We start from the raw sequence: 26,853 nt of genomic DNA on the forward strand, positions 1-26,853 counted from the left end.
AATTTTGGAGCTCTTCATTTCATCAGGGAAGAACTAATGACTAGGCATTAAGGCCAAGTACTACTTTAAAAAAAAAAAAAAAGAATTTATAGCTGAAATTTCAAAACTAGAGGAAAAAATAGGTATCTCTGTAATGCTATTTGTAAGGCTATCTGACCAGTAAATATTCAACACTAAAAAAAAAAAAAAGAAAGAAAAAGACAAGCAACAGGAGAGGCAATAGATCAAACACACAGATACACAAATGCTAACAAACTGCGGTTAATGAAGACAGTAACAAAGACCAGAGATCTTAAATCAGTGGAGCCATTATAAGGAACTGTTGAAATATAACTCTGAAGCGGTTTATTCAGAATCTGCAATTATGTGAAATAATACTGTTTTATCTTTCTTATCAGAATAGGTCTTAGAGAAGAGAGTAAGTGTAAGATTATTTTTTGAGGAAGGATTGTTGGACTGTAAAAACAACATTACAGGATTTTTAGGGGAATAAAAACAGAACAAAGCCAGTTCTGCGCTCCATAGATTATATATAAACATTGTTTAAAGTCTATTCTCATAACTGCAAAGCAGTCACATGTACAGTAATGCAATGAAAAAAATTAGAACTGTAACTGTTTATTATAAACCCTTTGTTTCGATTAGGAGATGATGTGTGTTATAGTCTTCCAAAATTGTTGGCATCATTTATTAATAATAATGTATTGCTTGTGTTCATTTTTGCCTCTTTTAACATGACTTAATAGGAAAATTTGTTTTCCTTTGGGATCGTTACCTGCATTCTTGGTAAAACCAAGTTAACTGAATCAAAGCATAGGCCTCTTTAGCCCAATGCCCTACGTCTGATATTGGTCAGCTGAGAATACTGAGGGATGGGGAACACAAATAAGGCACGCTTGGAAAGGGATCGCTTCTTAATCAGTGACATGATCTTCCTGAGCTTTCATTTAGGTTCACACGTTTAGTTGCCTTTGATCAACATTTGTGAATTTATGTAATTCCTTTTTGAGTCTATTCTTTTGGTCTTCAAAATTACGTTTCCTTCTGTTTGGTTTAAAACTGCATTCTTACAGTTAAATTTGTGACTACCTATTCTGTATTTTTTGAGAAAATAAAATTCTCACTTTCTTTCCCCTTTTCTCTCCTTCCAGTTACCTCTTTTCTTAACCATGAAGTCTTAATTTAGTTTGTTTCTCTTCAAATGAAAACCATTCCGTAGTTTTGATAATCACTGTTGCCTTTTTCTGTACCTATGTTCTTTATATATTTCCTTCTTTTTTAAAGAAGGAATGCACACAGATTTCTGCATTTGCAGGAATTCTATATCTACGAAGATCTCAGTTTGTAAAGCGGGTCTTTTTAATACTGATGCTATGGTTCCATCTTTCAATCATTTGGTATTGAGACCATGTATTCCTAAAGCCTAATGTATATATGATTTGCTTTACCCCAACCTTCCTTTTTTTCTGGATAATAAAGAGCTGATAATATTAGGTTCTGTGTTGACTATAGAAATTTGAATATTGTTATGGTTTAGATGCATAGCCAAGGCTGAAAATGGATTGAATGATGGAATTGTTTTCTAGAAACACATTAGGAATAAACACCACTAAGGGAGAAGAGCCATTTAACTAATGGGGCTATATTAACACAAAACCCAAATTCGTATGTGTTGTCTGAATTAATTTAGGTAGGAATTTGGAAGTCTTCTAAATATCCTAACAGAAGGTGTAGAACCGATGCCCATTGGAATACTGAGCTCTGGGAAACTAATTCTAAGATGACTGATGAATTTTGGTGGGTTTATGAGTGTGGCTTATATAAATGTGGTTGACTCTGAAAGCGGGGGAATAGCTCTGAGAGTCTGTTGGTATATGTCAGCCCAGTGCTTCTGGATAGACATGCGTGTACAAGCAAACTGTTAGGTGTTACCTCTGCAAGAACACTTAAGCAAAAGAAAACATTCAACTGGATTGAACTTTTGAAACTATTTGTGTAATATAAGTAAAATTTGATGCAAGTCTAAAATAATGATGTTTAAAGATTTTTTTTTTGTAGGAGAACCAGTCTCTGAATCATTATCACATAGATGTATAGTATAGAAAGTTTGAGAATGTTTAACATCTGTTGAGATTATCGCTCTTCTGAAGACAATATGTTCCAGCGAAACACACAAAAATAGCAGAAGACATCCATCCACTTGGGAGGCAAATTGGAAAAGGCTTCAAGAGTCTCTGAACGTAGAATTGTATCACTTTTTTTTTTTGAAATCTTTCTGTATTTCTTTCCACAGAAATTTCTGTGATGATGGAATGCACATCTACAAAATATCTGAATCAGCATTACTAATAGCAGCATCTTACTGTGAAAACATTCTTTTTCTCATTTGTTTTCTTTCTACTTACTAGAGCATTCCATATAAAAACAGGTTGCAGACTGACAAACACTTGTTTCATGTGCTTACATTTTACACAAGCAGTTGAATGTGAATTGTCAGGAGTATGTATACACCTGACACCATGCAGCCTTGAGGTACTACATTTATTCAGTATAGCTGCTAATAAAACTTGTGCAATGTGTGTATATATATAACTGGGAGATTTAGTGAGCATCCTCAGCAGATAAGGTAGTAATTTAAATGTCCCTCGGGTAATTGAAAATCTCTGTACGTTGTTACATTTCACGCACGATCTTGGCAAAATACACAAGAAAACTAATTACAGGTACTCTTATTACTTCTAAATCTAAATACATGCAATAGTTACTGTGTTTGTATGTGGCTTTCTTAAACCCCTTTTTGATTCTACCATTTAAAACATGCTTTAGAATTTGCTATTTTTTTCCTATATATTTCCTCTTTGTCTACTTAACTCATGTCTACAGGAGAAACAAATTTTTTTCAACAGCAGAAGTGCTTCTTTCTTGGAGTAGTCCATAAGCATAATGTCCTAGGAATATAGCACTTACTGATGTAAAAGCATTTATATATAGCTGCTTTGGCAACATTAGATATGTTCAGTTAAAAAGATGAGCCTGAAAGTTAAAGTCAGACTTATCTAAAATTCTGAGGGCATATCGCTTGCTCCAGTAAAATGCCTGATGCTGCTTTCAGGGAAAAGTTGAAAGTTCTGTAAATCTTGTCTGGTATTGACCTGTAACTGTTAAACTGTGGCATATAACGCTTAATCAACAGAACCAGCTTTTGTTAGTCTCTCTTTCACAGATTCCTAAATTTACTTAAATAACATTTTCATGAATTCTTCGAGTCGTTGAGGTTGGAGGGGTCCTCTGGAAGTCTCTAGTCCAACCTGAGTTGCTCAGCACAGAGTCAACTAGAGCAAGTTGTCCAGGACTCTGCCTAGTTAGGTTTGGGGTATCTTCAAGGATTCCGCTACTAGTTCCAGTGTTTGACCACCCTCAGAGTAAAAATGCTTCTTATGTTTAAATGGTCTTTCTTGAATTTCATTGTGCCTGTTGCTTTTTGTCCTCCAAGCCCTATATCAGTTGCTGAGTGCCCTACTTGTGCTGAGGAAGCAGAAACTGGGCCCAGCACTCCAGATGTGGTTTTACCAGCCCTGAGTAGAGGGAAAGGATCCCCTGTTGGTGGTGCTCTTCCTAATAGAGATAAGGATGCTATTGATCTACCTAATTACCTAATTTGTGCTTTGCTAGTAAGCTTATGCCCTGGCAGCAAAATTCATGGGACTAATTGAAATGGACATGTAGTGACATCTTCAGTACTTTGACTCCTGAGTGACAGGAGAGCCTAACACGTAGTGAGGTTAAGGGGACTTTGTGGGTGTGATTACTTCCTGTGGTAGTGCTGCTGAATATTGCTGCTGTTGTATGCTAGGATTTTGTGGCACTTGGCATCAAACTGTGGCTGACATTTCAAGTGAGCTACTGTGGTGAAGCCAGCAGTTAGATTGGTGGTTCAGGGAGAAGGGCACAGCTTTGCCCAGCAGGGCCAAGTTTTCTTAAGGAGGGCTGATGGGGCTGGGACACTGGATGAGAGAAGAGGTCCTATGTAAGCCTGGCCTGGCAGAGTGTATGTAAGGGGGGGGGGGGGGGGGCGGTAACTGTCAAGGCTGATTTTATCTGGCTGCATTGTATCCACTGGGGCTTGCAGGGCAGTGCTGCGTGTGTAAGGGTTGGAAGTTTTGGGCCTGGTGGTTGTGGAGTGCTGGCTGGCTTGACCTAGGCTGCATCCCGTGTAACTGGGCTGGCAGGCCAGAGATTAGCTGAATATTACCAGTGGGACTGACAGGAAATCTCAGGGTGCTACAAGTGGGACAAAGTCAGGTCCCCTGTGAGGGGGACCCCGAGGCAGGCAGGGTGGGGCCCCTGGGGACACAGTGCTCTGCGAGTGGTCAGGCCGAAGTTCCAGCAGGGCTGAAGGATATGGGCTGCGCTGAGCCGGTCGCTGAGTCCGGCTGAAACCACAAGGTTGGCAGGAGGGGCAAGCTGGCGGCCGAGACGGGGAAGGTTCTCACCCCGACCACGGCAGCGGATGAAGCTGGCGGAGGCGGCCGGGGCGGGGAGAGGGGGAGCGAGCGCGGTGCGGCAGCTCCTCCCCCGCCACACCCGGTGCGGCAGGAAGAGGAACAGCCGCGCCCTGCTCCCGGCCGGCCCTGGTCCAGCGCAGCGCCATGGCGGCGGAGGAGGTGGACGGGCTGGCCATATCCCGGCCGCATTATGGCTGTGAGTACTGGGGCTCCTAGGCTCGCGTCCGGGTCTCGGCGGGGCAGCCAAGTAACATCCTACCCGGCGACGCCCAGCCCGGCTTGCGCAGCCCGTCCCTTCCCGGGGACCGGTGCTGAGAGCGGAGGCTGCGGCGCCGCAGGCACGGGGAGAGCGTGGGATCTCGGTTCTGGGGCTGGCCTGCGGGCTCGGCGGGCCCCACCGGCGGGGTGCGAGGGCTCCTGGGCGCGGCCCGCCGTGCCTCCCACGGGGCGGGCGCCGAGGGTCTCGCGAGTTCTCCCGGGGCAGCCGTCTCTTCCCCGGGCGCTAAAGAGCACTGGGAGAAGGTGCTGGGCGGGCAGCGCAGGGGCGTTCTCCTGCCGTCGCGGTGCAGGGGGTGCCCGCGCCTCCCGCGGGCGAGCTCCGCGCCTCGCCCAAGATGTCCGCCGCGGGGAGGGGAGCACGGCAGGGCGGGGGCGCCTCTGGTGGGACGGGACGGGGCGCGGCGGCGGTGGTGGAGTCTCGGCAGGGAAGGGGCGCGGCGAGCCGCCGCGGTGGCGGACCCTTCCGTGTCCCTTCCTGTTCGTTTCGGTAAAGGTGCCTGACATATCATCCGAAACGCGCGATCGGAAGCGTTTAGATTGAACGCCTTCATTTCCTAGGAAACACGCTTACTGTGGAGAGGGAGGCTTTAGCTCAAAGGTTCTGAAATGTATGCTTGCTTGTGCAAGCTGTCACGTCAAGAATGAGTAAAGATGAGGAAAAGGCTGTGAGGCGGATGGGAGATGGCGTAAGCGACAGCCGGTCAGACCGCGCGGTGCCGACCGTGCCGCGGCGAGGCCTGGGGTGGGCAGGGAGGGCAGCAGCAGGTAGAGTCCTGCGAAAGGGGCGGTGTGCTCCGCACTCGGTTTATTGTTAAAAGGAAGGATGGAGCTGGGGGAATCGGGAGGAGAGGGAACTTTCCCTTGCAAGTAGATGTTACCCTGTGGCTTGGGACAGCTTTTTATAACTTTGGGAGGGGTTGATGGAAGCACAAAGATGCTTCTGAGGTACTTCAGACAGGTTTCTGAGAGATGCTTTGCAATTTCAACCAAGGTCTTGCTTGATCCCAAATGCTATGGTTGATACCACATCAGGTTTTTTTTTTTTTTTTTTTTTTAAGGTATTTTAGGTGTAAGCTAGTCTTCGATTAATAGAATGGTATGAGACACTTCCTATTTGTCAAGTTGATCTGTAAAACCTAAAAATGTGCTTTTTTTTCCTCATGAGAGCATGGATGAGGTACTTAGCTGTAAGAGTGGAAAGGACAAGCTATATCACCAAGGCTTTGAATGTATAGAATCTGAAAGATTTTGGCATATGCCCGTAGGTAGGTTCTCAGCTTAATGAAAAGATGATATGCAGGTTGTGGATCTGAAAGATTCCCCTCCAAATAAGGATCATGAGCATTTCCATCTTTTAGAGATGAAGTATGTCAATATAGAAGAGATTATTTGACATGAAAATACGCTGTTAGCCTTCTTAATCTTTGAGTACTAAAACAGAAGATAGATGGAGACATACGTGGTCACTGATGTGCTTTTGAGAAAGAGGAAGGCAAAGCTAGAAGAAAATAAGAAAATAGAGGACTTTGCTCAGTGGAAGGTGGGGAAAAAGCGGGGTCATAATCAGATGGGGAAATCAGACAGAGGGAAGATGTCAAACTTATATGATGAGGGAGGAAGGGTAAGGAAACAAGGTCTCTTCTGTTGCTTGCAAAGATCAGGTGTGTTTGGTCCCTCATTTTTCTGAATCAAAACCTGTGGTGAGCTCCTGGGGGAAGGGTTGGATATGATTTTTTGTGTGCCTGTCTAGCTGCATTCAGTCTTCAACCACCTGAGAATGTGTTTTTGACTATTTGCAGCTGTCTTGGATAACGAGAGATTAACAGCAGAGGAAATGGATGAAAGACGACGCCAGAATGTAGCCTATGAATACCTTTGTCATCTGGAGGAAGCAAAGAGGTAAGAATAAGAAGGACTAAAATTTCTGGTGATTTTTTAAAAAAAAAAAAAAAAAAAAAAAAAATTTGGTAAGGGGAATAATTTGGCTGCAGCTTACCTCCTGTCTGTGTTTTCTGAGCGGCTATATAGATTGAATTAAAAAAAAAACACACCACAACACCTACAAAGAAACAAACAAAAAAAACTTCAGTAACCAAACAAAACACCCAACCCCCCCTACCCTAATAAGTGGTCCGCCCAACTGTCTAGTCTGTTTTTCTGCCTGAAGGAGACAGAAAACATCTCTGCCTAGCATGTTCCTTATGTGGAACCTTTTCTAACGTATTCTTAAAGATCTTCTTGTGACAAAGACTCCATAGCTCTAGTGCTTCAGTGTTTTTTAGCACTGGAAGGGTTCCCTGTTACGTAACTTGTATGTCTTGCTGTAATATTACCTTTCTACTTGACAATGGATGTGGAGAATGGGTTATTTTCTTCCTCTTAGCTGCAGCCCTTTAAACACGTAAAGTTGTCTCCCTTTTGCACTTTTTAGACTGAAAACCCAACTCTTTCATACTTCTCTGTGGGTCCTATTCAATAAGTATGTAGTCCTTTTGCCTGGGTTGTTCTCTCTTCTCTCTGCTCACTCCATGTCTTTCTGGAAGTGTGGTGCCAAAACAGAGAAAAATTTCCAACTGGGGCATTGATATGCATGCTTAGCACAAGAATTGTTTTGTGTATCCTCATAGATATGCTGGTATCATGCATTTACAGTATAATATTTTCATAACGGTATCAAATGGTAGAGTTTTGCTGAGTTGCTACCCTTTTACTTGAAGAGATGCTGCTGAAGTTGGTTCTCTGTTCTGTGTTTCTGGAATCATTTGTTTTCCTAAGTGTGTTAATTACTACTGAATTTTTTTCTGACCTTTGCTTAGTATGTTGAAAAAAATGTTGAACTTATTCCTGGCCTCCAGCATGTATGTAGGTTTTATGTCATCTTCATGTTTAGTAAGCATGAAAGTATGCTGTATTACTTCATACAAAATGAAAGTACGATCAGAAGATAGTAGATGCTATGTATTTGCTATTAAAGGAAAAAAAACTAATATTAAAAACAAATCTGTGAAGTCTTATTGTTGATATTCTTGAAATCTTTCTTGCAAACGTTCAATCCTATATGCTGTATGTGGAGAATAGGAATGAGACAGACCAGTTTGCCTATTCCTTTCCCTTCCTGACAGATGCCTTTCATGCCTTTGTATAAATTGAATTTTTTTACTTGAAATTTTTAATGACTGTTGAAACTGAGATTGCAACTAAAGACAAGTTCTAAAGAACAAGATTGAAGGAAAAGAGGTGATGTAATATTTCTGTTAGTGACTCCTACGAGACTTTTGAAAATAATGCTAGTGTTTCAGTTTGCATTTTGTAATTAGTCAAGAAACGAATTGTGAACATAGAGTTTTATTGTTCTCACAAAGACCTAGGCAATCTATCCAGTATGACACAGAAAGTAACTTCTGTTGCAGCAGAAAAGTCAGGAACGTGTAAAAATGTGTTCTAAACAGAACTTGCTCGATACTTCTGTCTGTCATTTGAAAGATGGTACGGGTTAAGAGCCAGAAAACTTTCTCTTCCTCTGACTGGTGATATATTTTGGAGCATCTGTATAAGTCTGCCCCAGCAAGACAGACGTGTTCCACTGCAGCGTTTTATAGAATGGAGTAGTTCAGTTGGAAGGGACCTACAAAGATCACCAAGTCCAACTGTCTGACATCTTCAGGACTAACAAAAAGTTAAAGCATATTATTGAGGGCATTGTCTGAATGCCTCTTGAACACTGACGGACATGGAGGGACATCAGTCACCTCTCTAGGGAGCCTGTTCCAGTGTTTGACCACCCTCGTGGTAAAGAAATTTGTTCCTAATGCCCAGTCCGACCTCCTGTGGCACGACTTTCTGCTGTTCCTACATGTCCTGTCATGGGTTATCATGGAGCAGAGACCAGCACCTCCCTCTGCGCTTCCCCTCCTCAGGAAGCTGCAGGGAGCAATGAGGTCCTCTCTTGACCTCCTCTTCTCCAGACCAGATGGCCCAAGCATCCTCAGCCTCTCCTTGTAGGACATGCCTTCCAGCCCTTTTACCAGCCTTCTTGCCCTCCTCTGGATGCTTTCAAGGATCTTAATGTCCCTTTTATATTTTGGAGTCCAGAACTGCACACGTTATTCAATGTGAGGCCACACCAGTGCTAAATACAGCAGAAAAGTCACATCTCTTGACTGGCTGACTATGCTGTTCAATGCACTGCAAAATGTAGTTTGTCCTTTTGGCTGCCAGGGCACACTGTGGCTCATGTTTATGGGAAGGGAAACAGATCTTGTACAAGATCAGTGCTGGCAGAGTATAAAGGAGGACTCATTTGCAGAACTTCATTTCAGGATTTTAATAGTTCGCGCTGCTGTAAAATATTTTTGAAGGGGCTAGGAGGACTCCGTTTATACTGTAGTCTTTCAGATGCTTCATAGCAATTGTCACTGCTGCACGTTTACAGAGGTTGCTTAGGTACTAGCAGATAATAATTTTCTCTCCGTGCAGATTTGGATGAGGTGGAACTAGTGAGAAAGATACAAATATATCTCAAAATCACCCTGTCCCTCTGAATCAAAAATCTTTAGGATTGAATGCTGAGCTACAGGGAGAGATGAATGCCATTATAAGTCACATGCATGCTTGAATGAGCCCCAGATAAATCACTTGTGGACTCTCTCAGACATTGGCTTCAGAGTGGATGCTTTCTGAGATGCTTGTATTCTATTCAATTCTTTTTCCAGACTTGACGAAAAAGTTAAGCAAAAATGCCTAACACAGCCACAGCTTTAATATTCTCATTAAGCTGTTGCTTATTCCTGGAGATTTACTTAGCCTTTGGATAAATAATCTTTAACTAAAGTTTCTTGGCTGTCTTGCGTCTGCTTCCAACTATTGCCTCAGCATTGACGAGGCTGAGTAGTTAAGCATTTGTTTTTGCTGCACCTTGTCAGAAATTGTTTTTCCTGTTTTGTCCTAGGGACGAGCCTAGTTGTTGACATTATGTTTTTTGAAGAAGGGAGCGACAGATGTGTCATTCAAAACACAAGTAGTGGTAATACAGTCTCCCACTTTGGCAGTCAGAGCACTTACTTTGCTTAATGGCCTACAGGCTGTCTATACACATGAGAAGGAATTCCTGTCTCATATAGCTGAAGCCATACCACTTTGCATAAGAGTTAAAGATTGCATGACCAGGAGGGAATCGGGAGTCCTTTGTTTAGTGATTAAAATACACAGGTGAGAGCAGAAAGGCTTGAGTTCATGCTCTATTTCCAAGAATGTTTTTCATTACTGAACAGTCTTTATAAATCATCCTTTAAGTTTTTTGTTTCTGTTTTTATGAATTACTGCTAGTATAGCCAAAAAGAGGGCTTTGGGCTGCATTGCTGGAAAAGAGTTTTAACTTAACAAACAAACAAACAAAAAACCAACACCTTGAATTCAAACAGTTTATTATATTTTAAATTGATAAAATTGTCCTGAGATCTTCTGTATTGACTTCTTTGCCAGTAGTGTAACTGAGATGTAATGTGTGAATTAGGTACTGCAGCATTTTGCTTGTGCTGCTGATGACAGCGTCTCAGCTTTAGGTATGGATTGGAGAGTTTCTCATCTTTTTTCATAGTGAGAGATTTTCATATGAAGCTATATCTGTGAGGAGAAGAGGAGGACTTAATAGTGGAGCAAGGTATCTAGTGCACATCACACTCTCGGAAGCAGAAGAGGTGAATTTTCTACTGTCAACAGCTGTTCAGACAGTGGGAGATGATTGAAGAACAAATCTTATTCCCACCCCATCTCCCCATCATATTACAATAGAATATCCCATTCAGACCGTGTAGTTTATATTCAGTTTTTCTAGAACATAAAGGCATCTAAAGGGCAACTAAAATGATATGAATATCATGTTGATGGGTTCACGTGGGCCCGCTTCTCCAGCCTGTCCAGATCCCTTTGGATGGCATCTCTTCTTTCTGTCGTACCAACTGCACCACTCTGCTTGGTGTCATCTGCAAACTTGTTGTTGGTGCACTTGATCCCATCGTCATGTCCTTGATGAAGACCTTGAAAAGCACCGGTCCCAAGACAGACCCCTGAGGGTTACTGCTCATCCCTGGCCTCCACCTGGCCATAGAACCATTGACCACTACTCCCTGGGTATGACCATCAAGCCAATTCCTTATCCGCCGGATGGTCCACCCTTCAAATCTGCATCTCTCCAGTTTGGAGATCAGGATGTTGTGTGGGACTGCATCCAAGGCCCTGCAGTAGTCCAGGTAGGTGACATTGGTCGATCTTCCCTTGTCATCTGATGCAGTCACTCCATCAGTTCAGTATCAATAGATACTGAATCTAGAAGTTGGAGTGATTTTTTCATAAATGTTAAGAGAGGAGCACAAGATGAAAATTTGCTAGCGCCTAATTTCATAAGAAAGTGAAAAGACTGGATTTCTGAACCATCAGCTCTAACAACTTGTGTGCATCAACTTTGAGTATATGTCGCAGTGTTTTTGTAAGGAACATACGTCAGAGATATTAAGTGAATGTAAATAGCTTGTACTTTTTTAGTGGTGTTCCAGGCTTTTGTTTTTTTCTTCAGTAGTTGCTATTCTGCTATTGTAATTTAGCACTTTGTGCACAGTAGTTGAAGTAAAAATTGTTTGAAACCAGGCGTTATTCTTGCTACTTAGAGAAAGGGAGGCAGAGTGTCTAAGTTGACCAAGATTGCGAAAGAAAAAAATTGAAATGAAAATCGTTGCTAAAATGAAGATTGCGAAGAAAGAATTCTTATACTATGCTTGGAACAGATATCTCTTTCTTGAATGAAAACGACTTTTTCAATGTGTTGTTTCACAGTTAGTTTTTCTTTCCAGTTTCCAAATCATAGTAGCTTATTCAGAAAAGCTGTGACAGTGCAGATAAAACTGCAGAAAGTACCCTTTTCTTGTATGATATGACAGCTTGAGCTCACAGCAGTCTTAAGGATATTCCTATCTGGAATAGAAGTAACTGTAGCTTTTTTTCTTTGGTCCTTATCTAGAAGTGAGACTGATACACAGTAATATTCTTCATCTGGACTCTGGTAGGAAAAAAAAATAAATTTGTGGATTACTTGTTGGGGTATTACTACTTTCACTGGCTTTTTCAGTGATGTTACAATGCTTTTGCCTTGGACAGTAGAAGATTTTTTTTTTTTTTTTAAGCCATGAATGTTCGTAGATAACATTTTATTGCCATCAGTTGTAAGTTGAAATAGCTGATACTTAGCTCTCACCAGTTCATCTGAGGCTTCTTATCACCCCCCTGTTTGGACTGAGAAGACATTTCTCTACAGTTCCTGTACTGTTCTGTTGATGACCTCATGTAGTTGGCAGGGAGTGGCTGTCTACACTGGAAGTGTCTTGGAACATGCATTCATTGCTATGTTTTCTGAGAGAAGGGTGGAGGGAAGTGTGTATGTGGGGGTATTGAACATGCAGTGATTGAGTACCACCATCTTTTCCTCACTCTGAATGCTTTCTTTAATAATGACTCTTGGATATAGTAATGAAAGGCAGTCCAGGAGGAAAGAAACAGCTCTTTGCGTGGAATTGAATTTGGAGACTTGGGGCTTGGCTGTTGAGTTAGTGATTTTGAAGGACTATTTTATGTAAGGCCGGAGAGCAGCACATAACAGCAAGTAGCTGTGATGTAACAGTTACTGACTATTGGATACTGTAGGGTGCTTCTTAAAACCCTTATTTGCAAGAAAGCAACTTAGTTTTGAGATAAAACTTCAGCAATGCTTTAACTTGCAGCCATTTAAGTCTATTTAGAAATGGTCAAGGCAATTAGTTTTGACAACAGAGTGGCTGAATGTGACTTGGAAAGGATTTTTGCATAGATGATAATTAAGTTCCTCAGGAATGAGAGTGTAGTACTGGTTTGAAAGCTACTCGGGAGTAACTGTTTGGCAAACATGTGGCAAACAAAAAGGGATTCGGTGTAAGAATACAAACGTGGTCTTCGGTTGAGCTGCAGGTTGCCAGGATGGGGTAATCATTGGGAGAAATCCGACTGGTATTACTAGTCTCTTGCTTTTTAGTATCTCTGAACTGAAGGTGTCTTTGGATAATAAGAATGCTCTGGGACCTTTTAGCTGCGGACAGCACTTGTTTTTTAGCTCCTCATTTGAGAAGATGTCTTTTCCTGCACAACAAAATGCATTTAAATTTTCATGTACTTCTCTAGAAAAGAACACTCCTGATTTTATAAGTTACAAGTTTATTTTACTTTATCTTCTTTCATCTTCTCAGATTATACCTTGGTTTGTCAGAAATTGCTAGAATGAGTTATTCTAGAAGTGTGTGTTCAGGATTTTTGTGTTGCTGTCTAACACCTTTGCTGAATGGGGTGAAGAAGTGAGGTTATCTGCAAGTTTCTTATCTGAGAAACTTTTCTTCATTCTCTGGGTGAGAATGCCTGCCACATCTGCAATTGTAAACAAACTAAAAATGTTTGTGATACATATGTCCATGAAATGATCTGGAGTATGTACGATCCCTTTCCTTTCATTAGAATGAATAGCATGATTTGTCCCCAAAATGCTACACCTATGTTGTTGACAATGCTGGTCAGTTTAAGAGCCTTTCAATCACAGTTTTATAAATTCTTTCAGATGGCTTATGCAGACAAAGGCTGCAAAAAAAAAAAAAAAAAAAAAAAAAAGGCACCTACTTTTTCCAGTGCTGCAATTCTGTTGACGTTATGCTGTTTTCCTTGGCACACTTGTAGAGAACTCCAATAGAAAGGCTAAGTGGATGTGACTGGAAGTGTCTAGGCATGGAGGAACTGCATGCAACAAAGGAGGGACTCTAGAGATGGCCAGTGTGGCGGTGTTAATGCCTGCATTAGCAGTTAGTCATCAAGACCCCGGCATGCTTGTGTTCACTTTCACAAGATCGTCTCTGGAGGCAGAGCACAGTGAACAAATCCTGATGACTCACGCAGGTGGGAACTTGACAACTGTCATCCCTTGCCCTCCATGTCAGCTTAACAGATCCTGGACCTTCCAATGCTTGTTGTACAGGTGTTGCAGTCCACAGTTGGGTGGACGACATGAATGTACCTTCCTGGTGTCTGACTGCTGGATAGGCTTCTTAGATAATATGCTTTTTGGTGTGAGTATGAGACAGAGTAAAACCTATTTAATTTCAGCGTTCAAGCCAGATAAGTGGGGCTTTCTCTCCTGTAAGGTCTGGCATATTTTGCTACGTTGTTGACACAGGGTTATAACAGCATTTCCAACTCATCTGCCAGTTTACTGGTTAAATAAACACTGCGTTTAGATGAAAGTTGAATACAAGAGCTTTGTCTCTTATGAGGCAGGTGACAAAGATTTAAATTCCTATTTTGACTTTTTAGATTTCTCAAAACTATTAGGGCGGAAAGTGTAATTCAGAATGCTGCTTTTGATTGAGAATTGGAGAAGAGAATTATAAACCAATGGACAGTCTAAATATGCTTTAGGAAGCAGATCTTGCTGAACAATCTCAATAGAAATATTCCAAATTACAGTTCTGAGTGTTTTGCGATTAGGGAAAGGGAGACAGTTTTTCTTTCCTGAATTTTTGTTTTGTTCTGAGCAGAATGGTATTTTGAAAGATGCTGTGTGATGTTAGTTTATGATTTTTGAAGTATGAATTGAATGTCTGGTTAGCTTTGTTTGGCTCATTTTTCATCTTTTGATTGGCATTTAAACTGTTAACACTGAAAATCAGTTTGACAGAGGCTTCTGCTCTTTTCTGGCAGTTTGTCTAGCATCTTCCAGATTTTTACCAAACTTTGTTACAGCAGTTAGATGAATAAGATACCATTGCAATCTGTATTGCTTGAGGAAGATGATATCATTTACTGCATGTTAGAAATCTTTTGAATCTAACTACTCCCCCAAAATACAGCCCCTTTTAACACAGGGATTGATAGGTTATCTTGTAGTTCCTTGCAGTTTAAAATGTAGATCTCCATGAATTGTGAAACTAGTTAAGTAACTGCCAAAAGCTGAAGCATATGAGCATTTGAGTCTTTGATGATATAGTCTGTTTTTCAGTCTTTTCCCCAATGCTTTTAAAGAAGTAAAACCTGTACATCAGCAATACGAGACAGCTTTTACAGAGGCAAGTAACTGTCAGAGGAGTGATACTTATTTCAACAGTTACGAAGAGAATCTGGATATATGTTTTCCATAGACTTTAAGCCTAGAGGAAACACCACAATGATTGTATCATCGCTTTTCTTTTAGAACCCAGACCAAACAACTTTACTAGGTGACATTTGTGTTGGCATTAATACATTTGACAGAGTTAGATAACAAAGGTATCCAGCCTCAATTCTGAGGCTAAATGTAGTGAGGGGTCAGCCAAGTATCTAGATAGATCATTCCAATGAATTTTTTGTGTGTTTAGTTGTTTTATTATTTTTTTTAATTGTCTTTGTCTCGTTAAAACTCCTGCTCTCACAAATAGTGTGTTTATATTGGTGCTAGTTAAGAGTGGTTAAATATTCTCTAACAGCCAGTTTGCTGACCTGGAAAAAATTAAGTGTTCTTGAGATGAAGGGTGGGGTCATATTCTGTCAGGTGACTGGACTGAATCTCTTGATGAAAGACAATGGCCTCCAGAATGCAAGGGAAGCAACTTTCAGATACGTTGGCTGCAGTCAGAGAAATATTTATCCTTTGTAAGCCACTTTTTTCTGTGAAGTCTTAATTTTATCATGTGCCTAGACAGTTACGTCTATTTTTGCTTCCTCTTTGCCTGCTCGCTTATTACTCTTGTGATATGTCTGTCTCTCTTTGCTTTCCTTTTAGTCTCCTTTTTCTAGCTTCTGCCTTTTCTGCTATTTGATGCCTTCTGCAGCAGTGTCTACCATCCTTCACTGGATTGAGAGTTCCAAGGTAGGATTTTTTTGCTTTTTGATGTTTGCTTTCTGTGTATAGTGCTCATCTTTGTTTTTTGGTGCATTGCATGTTTTGTGACGTGTTGCAGGCTGTCTGGGGCAAGGGATGACTTGGACAATAATGTGCTTCAGCACAGTGAATGGCCTATACATAACAAGTTTCTGTAAACTACAGTAAATAATAATTTCATTGTCTGGCTGCTCAGGAGGACCACTTCATGCATGGAGCTATTATATAGACGTTTAATATTACTTTGGCTTTTCTTTCCCTCCCTAAACATACCACTATGAAGTTAAATCTTGTCGGCGATAAGCTGTCTTTCTGTTTCGTACTTTACCGCAGTAGATAGAATAGTGTCTTGGTTTGGAATGTTTTGTTCAGAATTATGTAAATGGTGGAGAGGTTGGGTGGGGGGGAGTTGGGGGAGTGAGCTTATTTTATTTATGTCCAGAAGAAGAATGAGTCTTCATGTCCAAGAAAGCTGACATAAAGCAACAGCTTCAAAGATGCGCAAACAGGTCTTATGCTATTTAAGAGATTGTGTTGGAGTTAACAGCAGATCTTCACTGATTGCTGCAGGAGTTGGAAATTGGCGTATGTAAGTACTTCTGATGGTTTCATTAGACACCTGCAGACATTTCTAGTTAGGTGAATACAGTTAAAAGTCTGATTTAGGGTCACTAAAATTGATCTGTTTATTTTAGTTAATTCTACTTTTGTCCAAGTGTTAATGCAAAATGTATTTGGTAAGCCCTATATAGTTTCTGTATGTGACACTCAAATAATTAAAGCAAATCTAAAGCCCATTTTTATGCTTTTTAAATAGGTATGCGACTCACAAATACATTGTGGTAAATTACGTTAAAAAAAAAGTGATGTTCATAGACTTCTATAGAGTAAGTTTCATCAATTAAACATATGCTGCATCTAAGAATTTAGGTAAATATGAATAAATAGAGCATATTTAATCGAGAAAGCAATTACTTAGTTTAATAAAAGGCTGTGTTTATTTGCATCTCTTCCTGGCCTTTGTTGGAGACAGGGTGTTGGACTATCTGGGGAGGGAACTTTTGGTCTGAGACTGTGAACAGGCATAGTGGCTGCTGTCGTCTATGTCTTCCTTGATGGTAGATTCCTGGATTTAGTATGGTTGAGGTAGTTGGAAGGTATCGTCAGCAACTGTGCTCACCAGATTTCTGGACTGGATAGTCTTCTGAAAGAGTGGGCAGAGAGAACAGAAGCAAGCATAGAGAATTAAGCCCAAGAGAAACACGGATAATCATCCAGCAATTTGGGAGGTTTGAATTCTTTAATGGTCTTCTTCCCTGTTGTTGTCAATCCTTAGCTGACTGAGTGCTGGGCACACTCAGAGTAGGACCCTCTGTCTGTGAGGTCAACTGGATGTCATTTCAGCATTGGGATGAGCTGTAAGGCTCTCAACATCTATAGTCTATTTTTTCAAAGCTTTTTTTTTTTTTTTTTCAGAATGAAATACTGTTAATACTTTTTCTTGAACTACAGGTATTCAGGTTTTATAAATAAGCTTGTAGTCTTGGACCCCACGGATGCTTTTTCTTCAGTAGGTTGAAGGATTCCAGTGTGATCTCTCCCTTCTTTGTTCTCATAGCAGAGTGCATGTGTACGGTTTGTGTTGACATACAAGTGTTTGTTGCATTCAGTAATGGATTCCTAAGAACCTTCCACAAGAGTGTCAATATTTATAGTGCTGTGAATACCTTTTGAGAATGCAAATAATTACTTTTATGAAAGATTTTTAAGAGTTGTCAACAGTTTTGCTAAGCACTATTTGTGGCTTTTGCACAGCTTCTGTGTGGTGGTTGACGGTTGGAGATGTGCGTTAGCACATGAATACTTGTGCTAGTTTAATCAATCACGGATTTAGGCTTATTTCACTGATTAAAATATGTTGTTGTAGTGTAGAGACAGCATTACAAAAAGTGGAGGCTAGTATTGTATTCACCTGGAAAGAGAATCAAGCTCTTTGCCCTTATGTTCTATCTTCAGACGTCCTTTAGGAGGAAATTAACCACGCGCAGCCTTCCTGAAGCAGCCAGCGCTCTTCTGAAATATAGGTGGTATGGAACCACTAGAAGCAAACAAGGAGTGCTGTGGTACTAGCATGCCTCAAAAGAGAAAACTCAAAGGATGCTGTCCCATGATCAGAATTCTGTGGCCAGTGCTCTCAAATGAGAGGCTCAGAAGTTTGCATGCGGGTTATGTTTCCTACTAATGAAATTGAGGCATGAAATGAACGGAGTAAGATGTGATATTGTGGACAACTGAACATCAGCTAACACTTAGCATTGGTACCAGACTGAGTGATGCTGGTTATGCTTCAGCATGATTCGTGAGTGTTACGTACTCTATCTTAGAATTCTTAACAGCTAGAGGTACAGAAATGTTGTCTTTGAGGCCAATGTACTCCAAGTGACTTCCAGGTGGAGACCGAGAGAATGCCACACAACAATCCTGTCTCAGAGTTGAAAAAAGTCACTTCCTGGTTCTGTGTACAAGAGGAAAGGCCGTTGTCTTGAAATTCTAGGTCAGCTAAATGTTAGGAATTGTTATTTCTGGCCTCTGCAGCTCATTAGTTTTACCCTGACATTGCTAGTGGTTAGTGATGACCAGCAGTTGAGCTATCCTCAGCGTGTGGTTGATAAAGATCACTTTTTTTTTCAACTGTTAACATCACTTGATTTTTGCCTTTTGTATTTTTTGTGCCATGTTCTGCTTTCTTTTTGTGCTGGAATGTACTGCATGGTAGTCCTGTCATAAAATATGCAGTGTTCCTTGCAGGTTTGATCTGGTCTTACCATCCGTTCTACTGTTTATGTGTATTAAATTGGATACTCTTACAGCAGTTTCTGGAGAGATGACTTGATAGTTCTTTCTCAGGATTATTTGTAATAAGTCTGATTATCAGACTTGCTATTTTCCAAATTTGTTGCACTGTCTAAGGGTTAGCCAGAGTTTTGGTATTTTCACAAGTGAAAGAGCAAAATGTCTGCCAATATGATCGTTATTACATTTCTGCCATGTCTAAGCTTCAATTCTGGTTAAAATTGGCCTGTGATTCTGTAGCAAAATGACACCTTAGTATGTGTCACAATCCTTGATAATACTGTGCTGGGGAGAGAATAAGTCCGTAGGTGAGAGACTGATGCAAATTTTTTTTCCAGTCATTGCTAGTGGAACAATGCTTTATTTCAAAAATTGAAGGTAACATTATTTGAGAGACTGGCTGTCTGACAATACCTGTTGTTTAGGTATTTACTGTTGTGCCTTCTCAAGGAATGTCTGGTTCTAAATTGCAGGTAATAGTACTAGCTGCCTGTAGATACTCAAGGATCTTGTCTTGGAGGGGAGTGTGCATTTAATACTAGTTATGCTGACTGACTAGAAAGGTGAATTTATTTAATTTGGACAAGCGTCAGTAGAATTGGAAGGCCTACATTACCCATGCAGTTGTGTGATGAGATTGGAGAGTTAACTCTGGCTTAAAGATGATCTTTTCTGTGCTAGGGAGGTGGAGGAAGCAGAGTGGGTTACTCCGTAGACTGTAATGCCTCTGTAGTGGTTTCACCCTGATGGGCAGCACCTCTCTCTCATTGCCCCTCTTCAAAGGAGCAGGGGGAGACTAATATTTAATGCCTATTATTAACAGACTAGAGCAGTGAGAAACTAAAAGCAAATGAAAAACACCTTCCCTTCCCCCCCACCCCCGAGCAGTGCATGGGAATTAGGGCTGCGGTCAGTCTCTAACACTTCCTCTGCTGTTCTAGCATGGTCTCATTCTCATCTCTTTGCTTCAGTGTGGGGTCCCTCCCATGGGATGCAGTTATTATTCCCAAACTGATCCTGCATGGGCTTCCCACATGCTGCAGTTCTTCAGGAAGTGCTCCAATATGGGTCTGTACCATGGGGTCCTTCCTTCAGGAGCAAACTGCTCCAATATGGCCCCCCCCCGGAGTGGCAGCTCCTGCCTCCTGCCAGATTGCCTGCTCCTACGCTGGCACCTCCACAGGCTCCAGTGTGGAGATCTGCTCTGCTGTGGTACGCCACGGGCTGCAGGGGAGTTGAGTTAAAGGATGCTTATCAGAGTCCAACGTTTGCCTGTTTCAGAACCCTGCTAAGAGCTTTCACTGAAACAGCTTCGCAAAGTTGAATGTATTTAATAAGGCAACAGATATAACAGATTTGCAATTGCTGTTGATAAATACACTTACTGTTGTAGCGCTAATATATGATAATAGTGCTAGCAAAATGCTATCCCAGGTATTCCTCACCAAAGGGTGGAGGCGCAGAGTTTACCAAGAAGTTGTCCCTGTCTTGGTGGAAGAAAAAGTCACAGCCTCTTCTAGGTTTCCAATTCCTTCCCCTCCTCCCCAGCTTTTCCTTTTTCTTCTCTCTAACTTCATCTTCTCTTTTTTTCTTATATCTGTTTACACTAACTCCTAACATTCTTTTATATCCTGACCTTATCTGTTCCCTCCCTGCGGTGATGTTTAGCATGATTTGGGTGAAGAGTTGAGTACCGCAGTCATATATGTTTAGCATATGCTTCTTTAAGCTCCTTATCATATTCAGGAGTGTGAACTTTAATATTCATTTTACACATAACGAATCAAAAGGTTTCACTCGGGTACCAGGGCCCTCAAGATTCTGTTCTGCTGCCAAAACAGGGCTGTCTCACCAATATTAGACTCCTTCCTCAGCAGCCTCTCATATGAAGCTTGCGGACTTCCATCCACAAAGTTTGTATAAGAGAGAAAAACTGCTCAATTCCCCTTTGCTCAAGGCTGGTGCTTATCTGAACAAGTCTGACTGTTCTCCACGAGGGGGACAGCCTGCTCCATGATGGACCTCTCTGCAAGCTGCAGGGGAACTTTTCTCTTTTCAGTGGTGCCCAACAACAGGACAAGAGGCAACAGGCATAAACTGAAACAGAGAAAGTTCCAGCTGAATGTGAGAAAGCACTTACTTACTGTGAGGGTGACAGAGCGCTGGAACAGGTTGCCCAGAGGGGCTGTGCAGTCTCCTTCTCTGGAGATATTCAAAACCTGTCTGGATGTGATCCTGTGCAACGTGCTCTAGGTGATCCTGCTTGGCAGGTGGGTCGAACTGGATGATATCTAGAGATCCCTTCCAACCTCAACCATTCTGTGATTCTGCCTTGGTGCCTGGCGCACCTTCTCCCCTCCTTCAGTGTCCTTGGTGTCTGTGGAATTGTTTTTGTCTGCATTTTCTCATGGCAGGCCCCTTTTGGAGCTGACTGGAACTGGCTCTTATCTAACATGGGGCAGCTTCTAGACTCTCCTCACAGGGACCACCCATGCAGCTCCCCTGCTACCTAAACTTTGCCACATAAGCCTAATACGGCAACTGAATAAATGCTGTTAAACTACAGTCAAACTAGCAAAAAAAAATTCAAGGTTTCTGTGGAAACCTTATTGATGGCATAGTGTTCTAATGTCTAAAGGGAATAAACATTGCTGCCTATCAACCAAGTTTATTTTTTCAATGAGACTTGAAAAATGCTTGCCTTTCACTTATTTTTGTCTTTTTTAAGGATGATAGGTATTAGTTTTAACATGAGCGTACAAGGTTTTAAATATAAACGCTTCTGCATAATGCTTTTCAAAAACATTCTGTCCTCAGGTCTAGCATAGGGTGAAACTATGCTGCAAGAAGGGGGAGCATTATTATATGTAAATTGCCCTGGTTTTGTAGTTACATTAACACCCACTTAGGAACTTGTTGAAACAGGCATGAGTACATTGAGACAGTTTATGTTCTCATTATAGGTTATTTGTCTTTATGGAGGTGCTTAAGCGGAACTTGCTGCCTCTGTGTTCTTTAGTAAGGTGTTAAGTTACGTGGTTGTATGCTCCCTCTTTCCTTTTAGGTCTTTCTAGGTTTGAGCAAGGTGAGTGTTCCCCCTTACTCCCGAGGTTATTCAGAAGAGAATTGTGAGCTTTATTATTAGCATTTGGACTCTTCCAGGGTTCAAGTAACTCAGTGTCCTCTCAAGAGTCTGGCTCTAATGATCTAAGGTGTTTAAGTGACATTGCAGAATCACAGAATGGCTGAGGTTGGAAGGGACCTCTGAAGATCATGTAGTCCGACCCACCTGCCGAGCAGGATCACCTAGAGCACATTGTGCAGGATGGCATCCAGGCGGGTTTTGAATATCTCCAGAGAAGGAGACTGCGCTACCTCTCTGGGCAACCTGTTCTAGTGCTGTCACACTCGCAGTAAAGAAAACTCTTGTCCCACTCACAAGGAAGGGGAAAGATGGTTGCTTGAGCTGGTTGTAGGGAGGTTGGACTAGATAGCCGCAAGAGAGGACCCTTCCAACTTCAGAGACTCTGAAAGTTGAGTTGCAGTAGCACAGGAAATGCAGCTGTGTGTTGTAGGGTAGGGGAAGAGCATAATTTGAATGATAGTAATGAGCTTGCTTTACAGTATCTTTTGGATAACAGGCCAGAATTTTTAAACTTATGTCTTTTCTATTACTCATTCAGTTGCTATCCACGTTTCCTAGAACTTAAAGTTGAAGGAGAATAAAGTTTCTGAGAAGAAAGCAGCAAAAAGCAGGAATTTAGTAGTTGCAAAAGAATGAGTTTCCTTTTTTAGCTCATGTACGGAAGCTGGCCAGGTATTCCCAGAAACCTTTTCTTCCTTGTAATACTACTCCTTGATGCTTTTTCCAGGCCCCATATACTGGTTGCGGTTGGAAGCCCCACCTTTTCTCAGACTCAGACTGCCCTCCACAGTGTAATAGTGTCTCATTTGGGATTTGAGGTGCTCTCTCAGTTTTACTGTTTATGATTCCCAATTCTTGATTTGCAGCAGAAGCAGCCTTGAGAGCATTCTGTTCAAGAAGATGTGGTGACTAGTACGCTTTTAATCTTTTTGGTAGTGTTTGAATTCCTATTTATAAAAATTACTTGAGGAAATACAACAGTCTAAGTCTCAAAGTACTGCATTTATTTCACATCAGAAAGGAAAGTATGGTCTTTCACTATCGGAGCCTGTTCAGAAGCTTTCAGGAAAGTTGCTGCTTTCCACGCTAGACTAGACTCAAATTAGCAACTTGCTATATATATATATACTTTTTCCACTTCAAAATTGTTACCATCTAGGTGCACCATACGTGACGTGCTAAATAGAAGGTCGTTGAGACTTTGAGATTATTAATTCTGTTGAATTTGGACTAGAGAGACTGAGCATCCTTTGCGTTGTGAAAGTTTCTCTAATACAGGGTGTTTTGGTTTTTGTCTTTTCTCACGTGTAGTCTCTGTCTATGACTTGTATGTGTCCTGAGTTGGTGCCTTCTGCACTCATATCCCTTCACTACATAAAATTTGTAAGATGTTCATATTGAATACCGAACCAATGTCAAAACTTGTTGAACTGTTTTTCTTTCTGCAATTTGTACTTCTGTACTACAGGTGCCTGACTACAATTGCCATGGTGTACATTTTCTAAAAAGTGTTTTTTTTTTTTTTTTTAATGGTTTATTAAGAAACTTAAGTTTGGGGACATGAGAAAGACTAGAAGTGGGTGAGGAGGCTGGAGAATGAGAAGCTGGCAGAAGCTGGAAGATTCTGGTGTGTTGTCCATTTCTTGCTGAGAACCACTCCCTTGAACTATTGCTGTTGTGGGAGGGCTGCCAGCAGGAACATAAAACTGTTTTCTTGCTGTTGTTTTGTGAGTGCTAGTTCCTGAGAAAAGTGGTTTCCCTTCTCCAGGGAAAGGGTTTCCCTTCTCCCCTCCTTCCAGGCTCTGCTGAAATCGCCACTTTTGGAGACATCTCATTGCTGTCTTGATTTTATGATCAGTTAGTGCGGCAAGTTCATTGAAAAGCTTCTTGGCTCCTTTTTCTTGCTTGTGTTAGCTTTTCAAAGGTGTCACCTCCGTTATTTGTAGCTATAGATGTGTCAAGTGTGAAGAAAAGGCTTTCCTGGGCAAAGAGGAAGAACCTTAAAATTATGTAGTTGCTTTCATTCAGATGGAAGAATCAGTAGAACTAAGATTTGGGGAGTGTAATAGTGGCTTATTCTAGGTACTTCATGATGAGCAGCTGTGAAAAGTTCTTAAGTTTCCTTTTGAATTAGCTTTTCACAGTGTGTGCCCTCTAGAGAGAAATGCTGATACTGAAAATAATGTGAATAACCAAAGCAACAACAGTAAAATCAAGCTGTTTATAAAACCTCTATTGAATCATGAGAATCCTTTCTACAATGAGTCCGTCAGAATAGCTCTCTGCTGAAGAATCCACAAATTGGAAAAAAAAACCTCTGGGACTAGATCTTGAAGGAAGAAAAAACCCAAACTCAAACAGAAGTGCGAGAGGTGTGAATTAAAAATGTGGGGACTTAATGCTGCATTTACTCTATGGTTATTTTCTAGATACTCTTGGGTGTAGGCAACAGAATTCACAGATGATGTTTACTTATCCTCAGATTTTTTTTTCTATTTGACTTGCACCTTTAATCAAACACAGAATTCGAGCGAAGAACAAAGCACTAGTGTTACACTTTTTCTTTTAAAGAACAATGGCTTGTTTATCTTAAAAGGCAGATGGCCACTTTATGTACTGACAGTCCACGTTGTATACTAACATTTCAAGTAGAGACGGAGAAAGAATAGATTCAGATGTGAGAACTTGACTGGCATTCCTCTTGAGTTTTAGTAGCAAAGATGTACAGTTATCTGAAATTTGTTTTCCCAAATATTCTGTTTCTGTTAGCAGACTTAAAAATGGAGGAGTTGTCACAGAAGAACAGGTTGGCTCTGTGGTAGCTTACAAAAGAAGGAAAGCCTTAGGAATAGCTGAAAATAAATGCAGGCAAGACAATTAAGAAGATTACCTAAGACTCTGTATCTGCACTAGTCAAAGTTATATTTCATTTGATCATTAAAATGTTGCAGCCTGTGAGATTTTCCATTTTCACAAGTACCTACCTGCCTTAGGTAATTAGAAATGCAGTTTACTGCCTCACCTGGCCTTCTCAGGAGAGAACAAAAAAAATGCCTGTGGTGAATTTGGAAGCGTCTCATCTCCTTAGGCTACTTCTACAGCGTTTTGTAATTGAAATCAAGAGTGAACTGTGCAAAAATATTGCCAAAATTGAAAATAAATGTTTGTTTACTTATTTATTTTAGTTAATCCAAAGAAATCATCATGTATTATCTTGTTCAAGCTCAAAAGAGATCATTTTTTTCTGTCATGTTTTCAGCTGTTACAGGTTATATACTTCTTAGCTCTTTCTCGTGAGCCTTCCTTGAATGCTGGACTGAAAATTGGAGGTTCAGAAGCAGATTTACACAAAATAGAGTAGTTCAGTTGGAAGAGACCTATGAAGATCGCCAAGTCCAACTGTCTGACCTCTTCAGGACTAACAAAAAGTTAAAGCATATTATCGAGGGCATTGTCTGAATGCCTCTTGAACACTGACGGACATGGAGGGACATCAGTCACCTCTCTAGGGAGCCTGTTCCAGTGTTTGACCACCCTCATGGTAAAGAAATTTGTTCCTAATGCCCAGTCCGACCTCCTGTGGCACGACTTTCTGCTGTTCCTACATGCCCTGTCATGGGTTATCATGGAGCAGAGACCAGCACCTCCCTCTGCGCTTCTGTCTCCCACGACATCCTGGTAGCAAAGCTGAGAAAGTGTGGGGTAGGTGAGTGAACAGTAAGATGGGTTGAGAACTGGCTGACTGGCCAAGCTCAGAGGGTGGCGATTGGCAGCGCAGAGTCCGACTGGAGACCTGTGACTAGTGGTGTTCCCCAGGGGTCGGTGCTGGATCCGGTCTTGTTCAACATCTTCATCAATGACCTTGATGAGGGAATAGTGTCCGCCCTCAGCAAGTATGTCGATGATACAAAGCTGGGAGGAGTGGCCGACATGCCGGAAGGCTGTGCTTCCATTCAGCAAGACCTGGACAGGCTGGAGAGCTGGGCAGGAAGAAACCAAATGAGGTTTAACACGACCAAGTGTAGAGTCCTGCACCTGGGAAGGAACAGCCACGTGTATCAGTACAGGCTGGGGTGTGACCTGCTGGAGAGGAGCTCTGCGGAGAAGGACCTGGGGGTCCTGGTGTACGACAGGTTGACCATGAGCCATCAGTGTGCCCTGGTGGCCAAGAAGGCCAGTGGGATCCTGGTGTGCATAAAAAGGAGCGTGGCCAGCAAGTCAAGGGAGGTGATTCTCCCCCTCTACTCTGCCCTGGTGAGGCCTCACCTAGAGTACTGTGTCCAATTCTGGGCTCCCCGGTACAAAAAAGACAGGGATCTCCTGGAAAGAGTCCAGCGGAGGGCCACAAAGATGACACGGGGCCTGGAGCATCTTCCCTATGAGGAAAGACTGAGAGACCTGGGTCTGTTCAGCCTCGAGAGAAGAAGACTGAGAGGGGATCTTATTAATGTTTACAAACATCTTAAGTGTGGGAGACGGAGGGATTTGGCCAACCTCTTTTCAGTGGTTTGTGGGGACAGGACAAGGGGCAGTGGCCACAAAATGGACCACAGGTAGTTCCGCACCAACATGCGAAATAACTTCCTCACAGTAAGGGTGACAGTGCACTGTAACAGGTTGCCCAGGGAGGTTGTGGAGTCTCCTCTGGAGGTATTCAAGGCACATTTAGATGCCTACCTGGGCAACCTGCTGTAGGGAACCTGCTTTGGCAGGAGGGTTGGACCCGATGATCCCTTGAGGTCCCCTCCAACCCCTACAGTTCTGTGATTCTGTGATTCCTCTCCTCAGGAAGCTGCAGGGAGCAAAGGAGGTCCCCTCTTGACCTCCTCTTCTCCAGACCAGACGGCCCAAGCATCCTCAGCCTGTCCTTGCAGGACATGTTATTCAGTTAATCTATTATCACTTCCATTCAGTATGGTGTGTTTCTGTTATTTTGCCTGGATTAACATGGAGCTAAATAGTTTACAGTTACGTATGCATGTAAAACAGTATTCAGAGAATTAAAATTCTGTTTCTGGAGAAATTTCTCTGGGACCCAATATATCTCAATCTCATTTAAAAGAAAAAAATAGAAACATTGGGTCAGCAGGTGTATTGGGTGTGACCGGGATGAAATTAACTTTTCCTGCAATGGCCAATATAGTGTTGTGCTC

The 26,853-nt window shown here is 41.7% G+C and overlaps 1 protein-coding gene across 2 annotated transcripts in view; it reads left to right on the forward strand.

Moving 5' to 3' along the window:
- The window catches only part of IQGAP1 (IQ motif containing GTPase activating protein 1), a 79,142-nt gene that overhangs the window by 3,186 nt on the left and 49,103 nt on the right, over positions 1-26,853 (forward strand). The window contains exons 1-2 of one of the 2 annotated variants that reach the window (XM_035568905.2): positions 4,554-4,701; positions 6,584-6,683. In XM_035568905.2, the coding sequence (XP_035424798.1) occupies positions 4,650-4,701; positions 6,584-6,683 (152 nt within the window). In that variant the 5' untranslated portion in view covers positions 4,554-4,649. Of the gene's footprint in view, positions 1-4,553; positions 4,702-6,583; positions 6,684-26,853 lie in introns of those variants that run through there. The other variant, XM_035568906.2, reaches the window with a different exon arrangement.

Source organism: Cygnus atratus, chromosome 11 (assembly GCF_013377495.2).
Source record: "Cygnus atratus isolate AKBS03 ecotype Queensland, Australia chromosome 11, CAtr_DNAZoo_HiC_assembly, whole genome shotgun sequence".
Taxonomy (NCBI): Eukaryota; Metazoa; Chordata; class Aves; order Anseriformes; family Anatidae; genus Cygnus; species Cygnus atratus.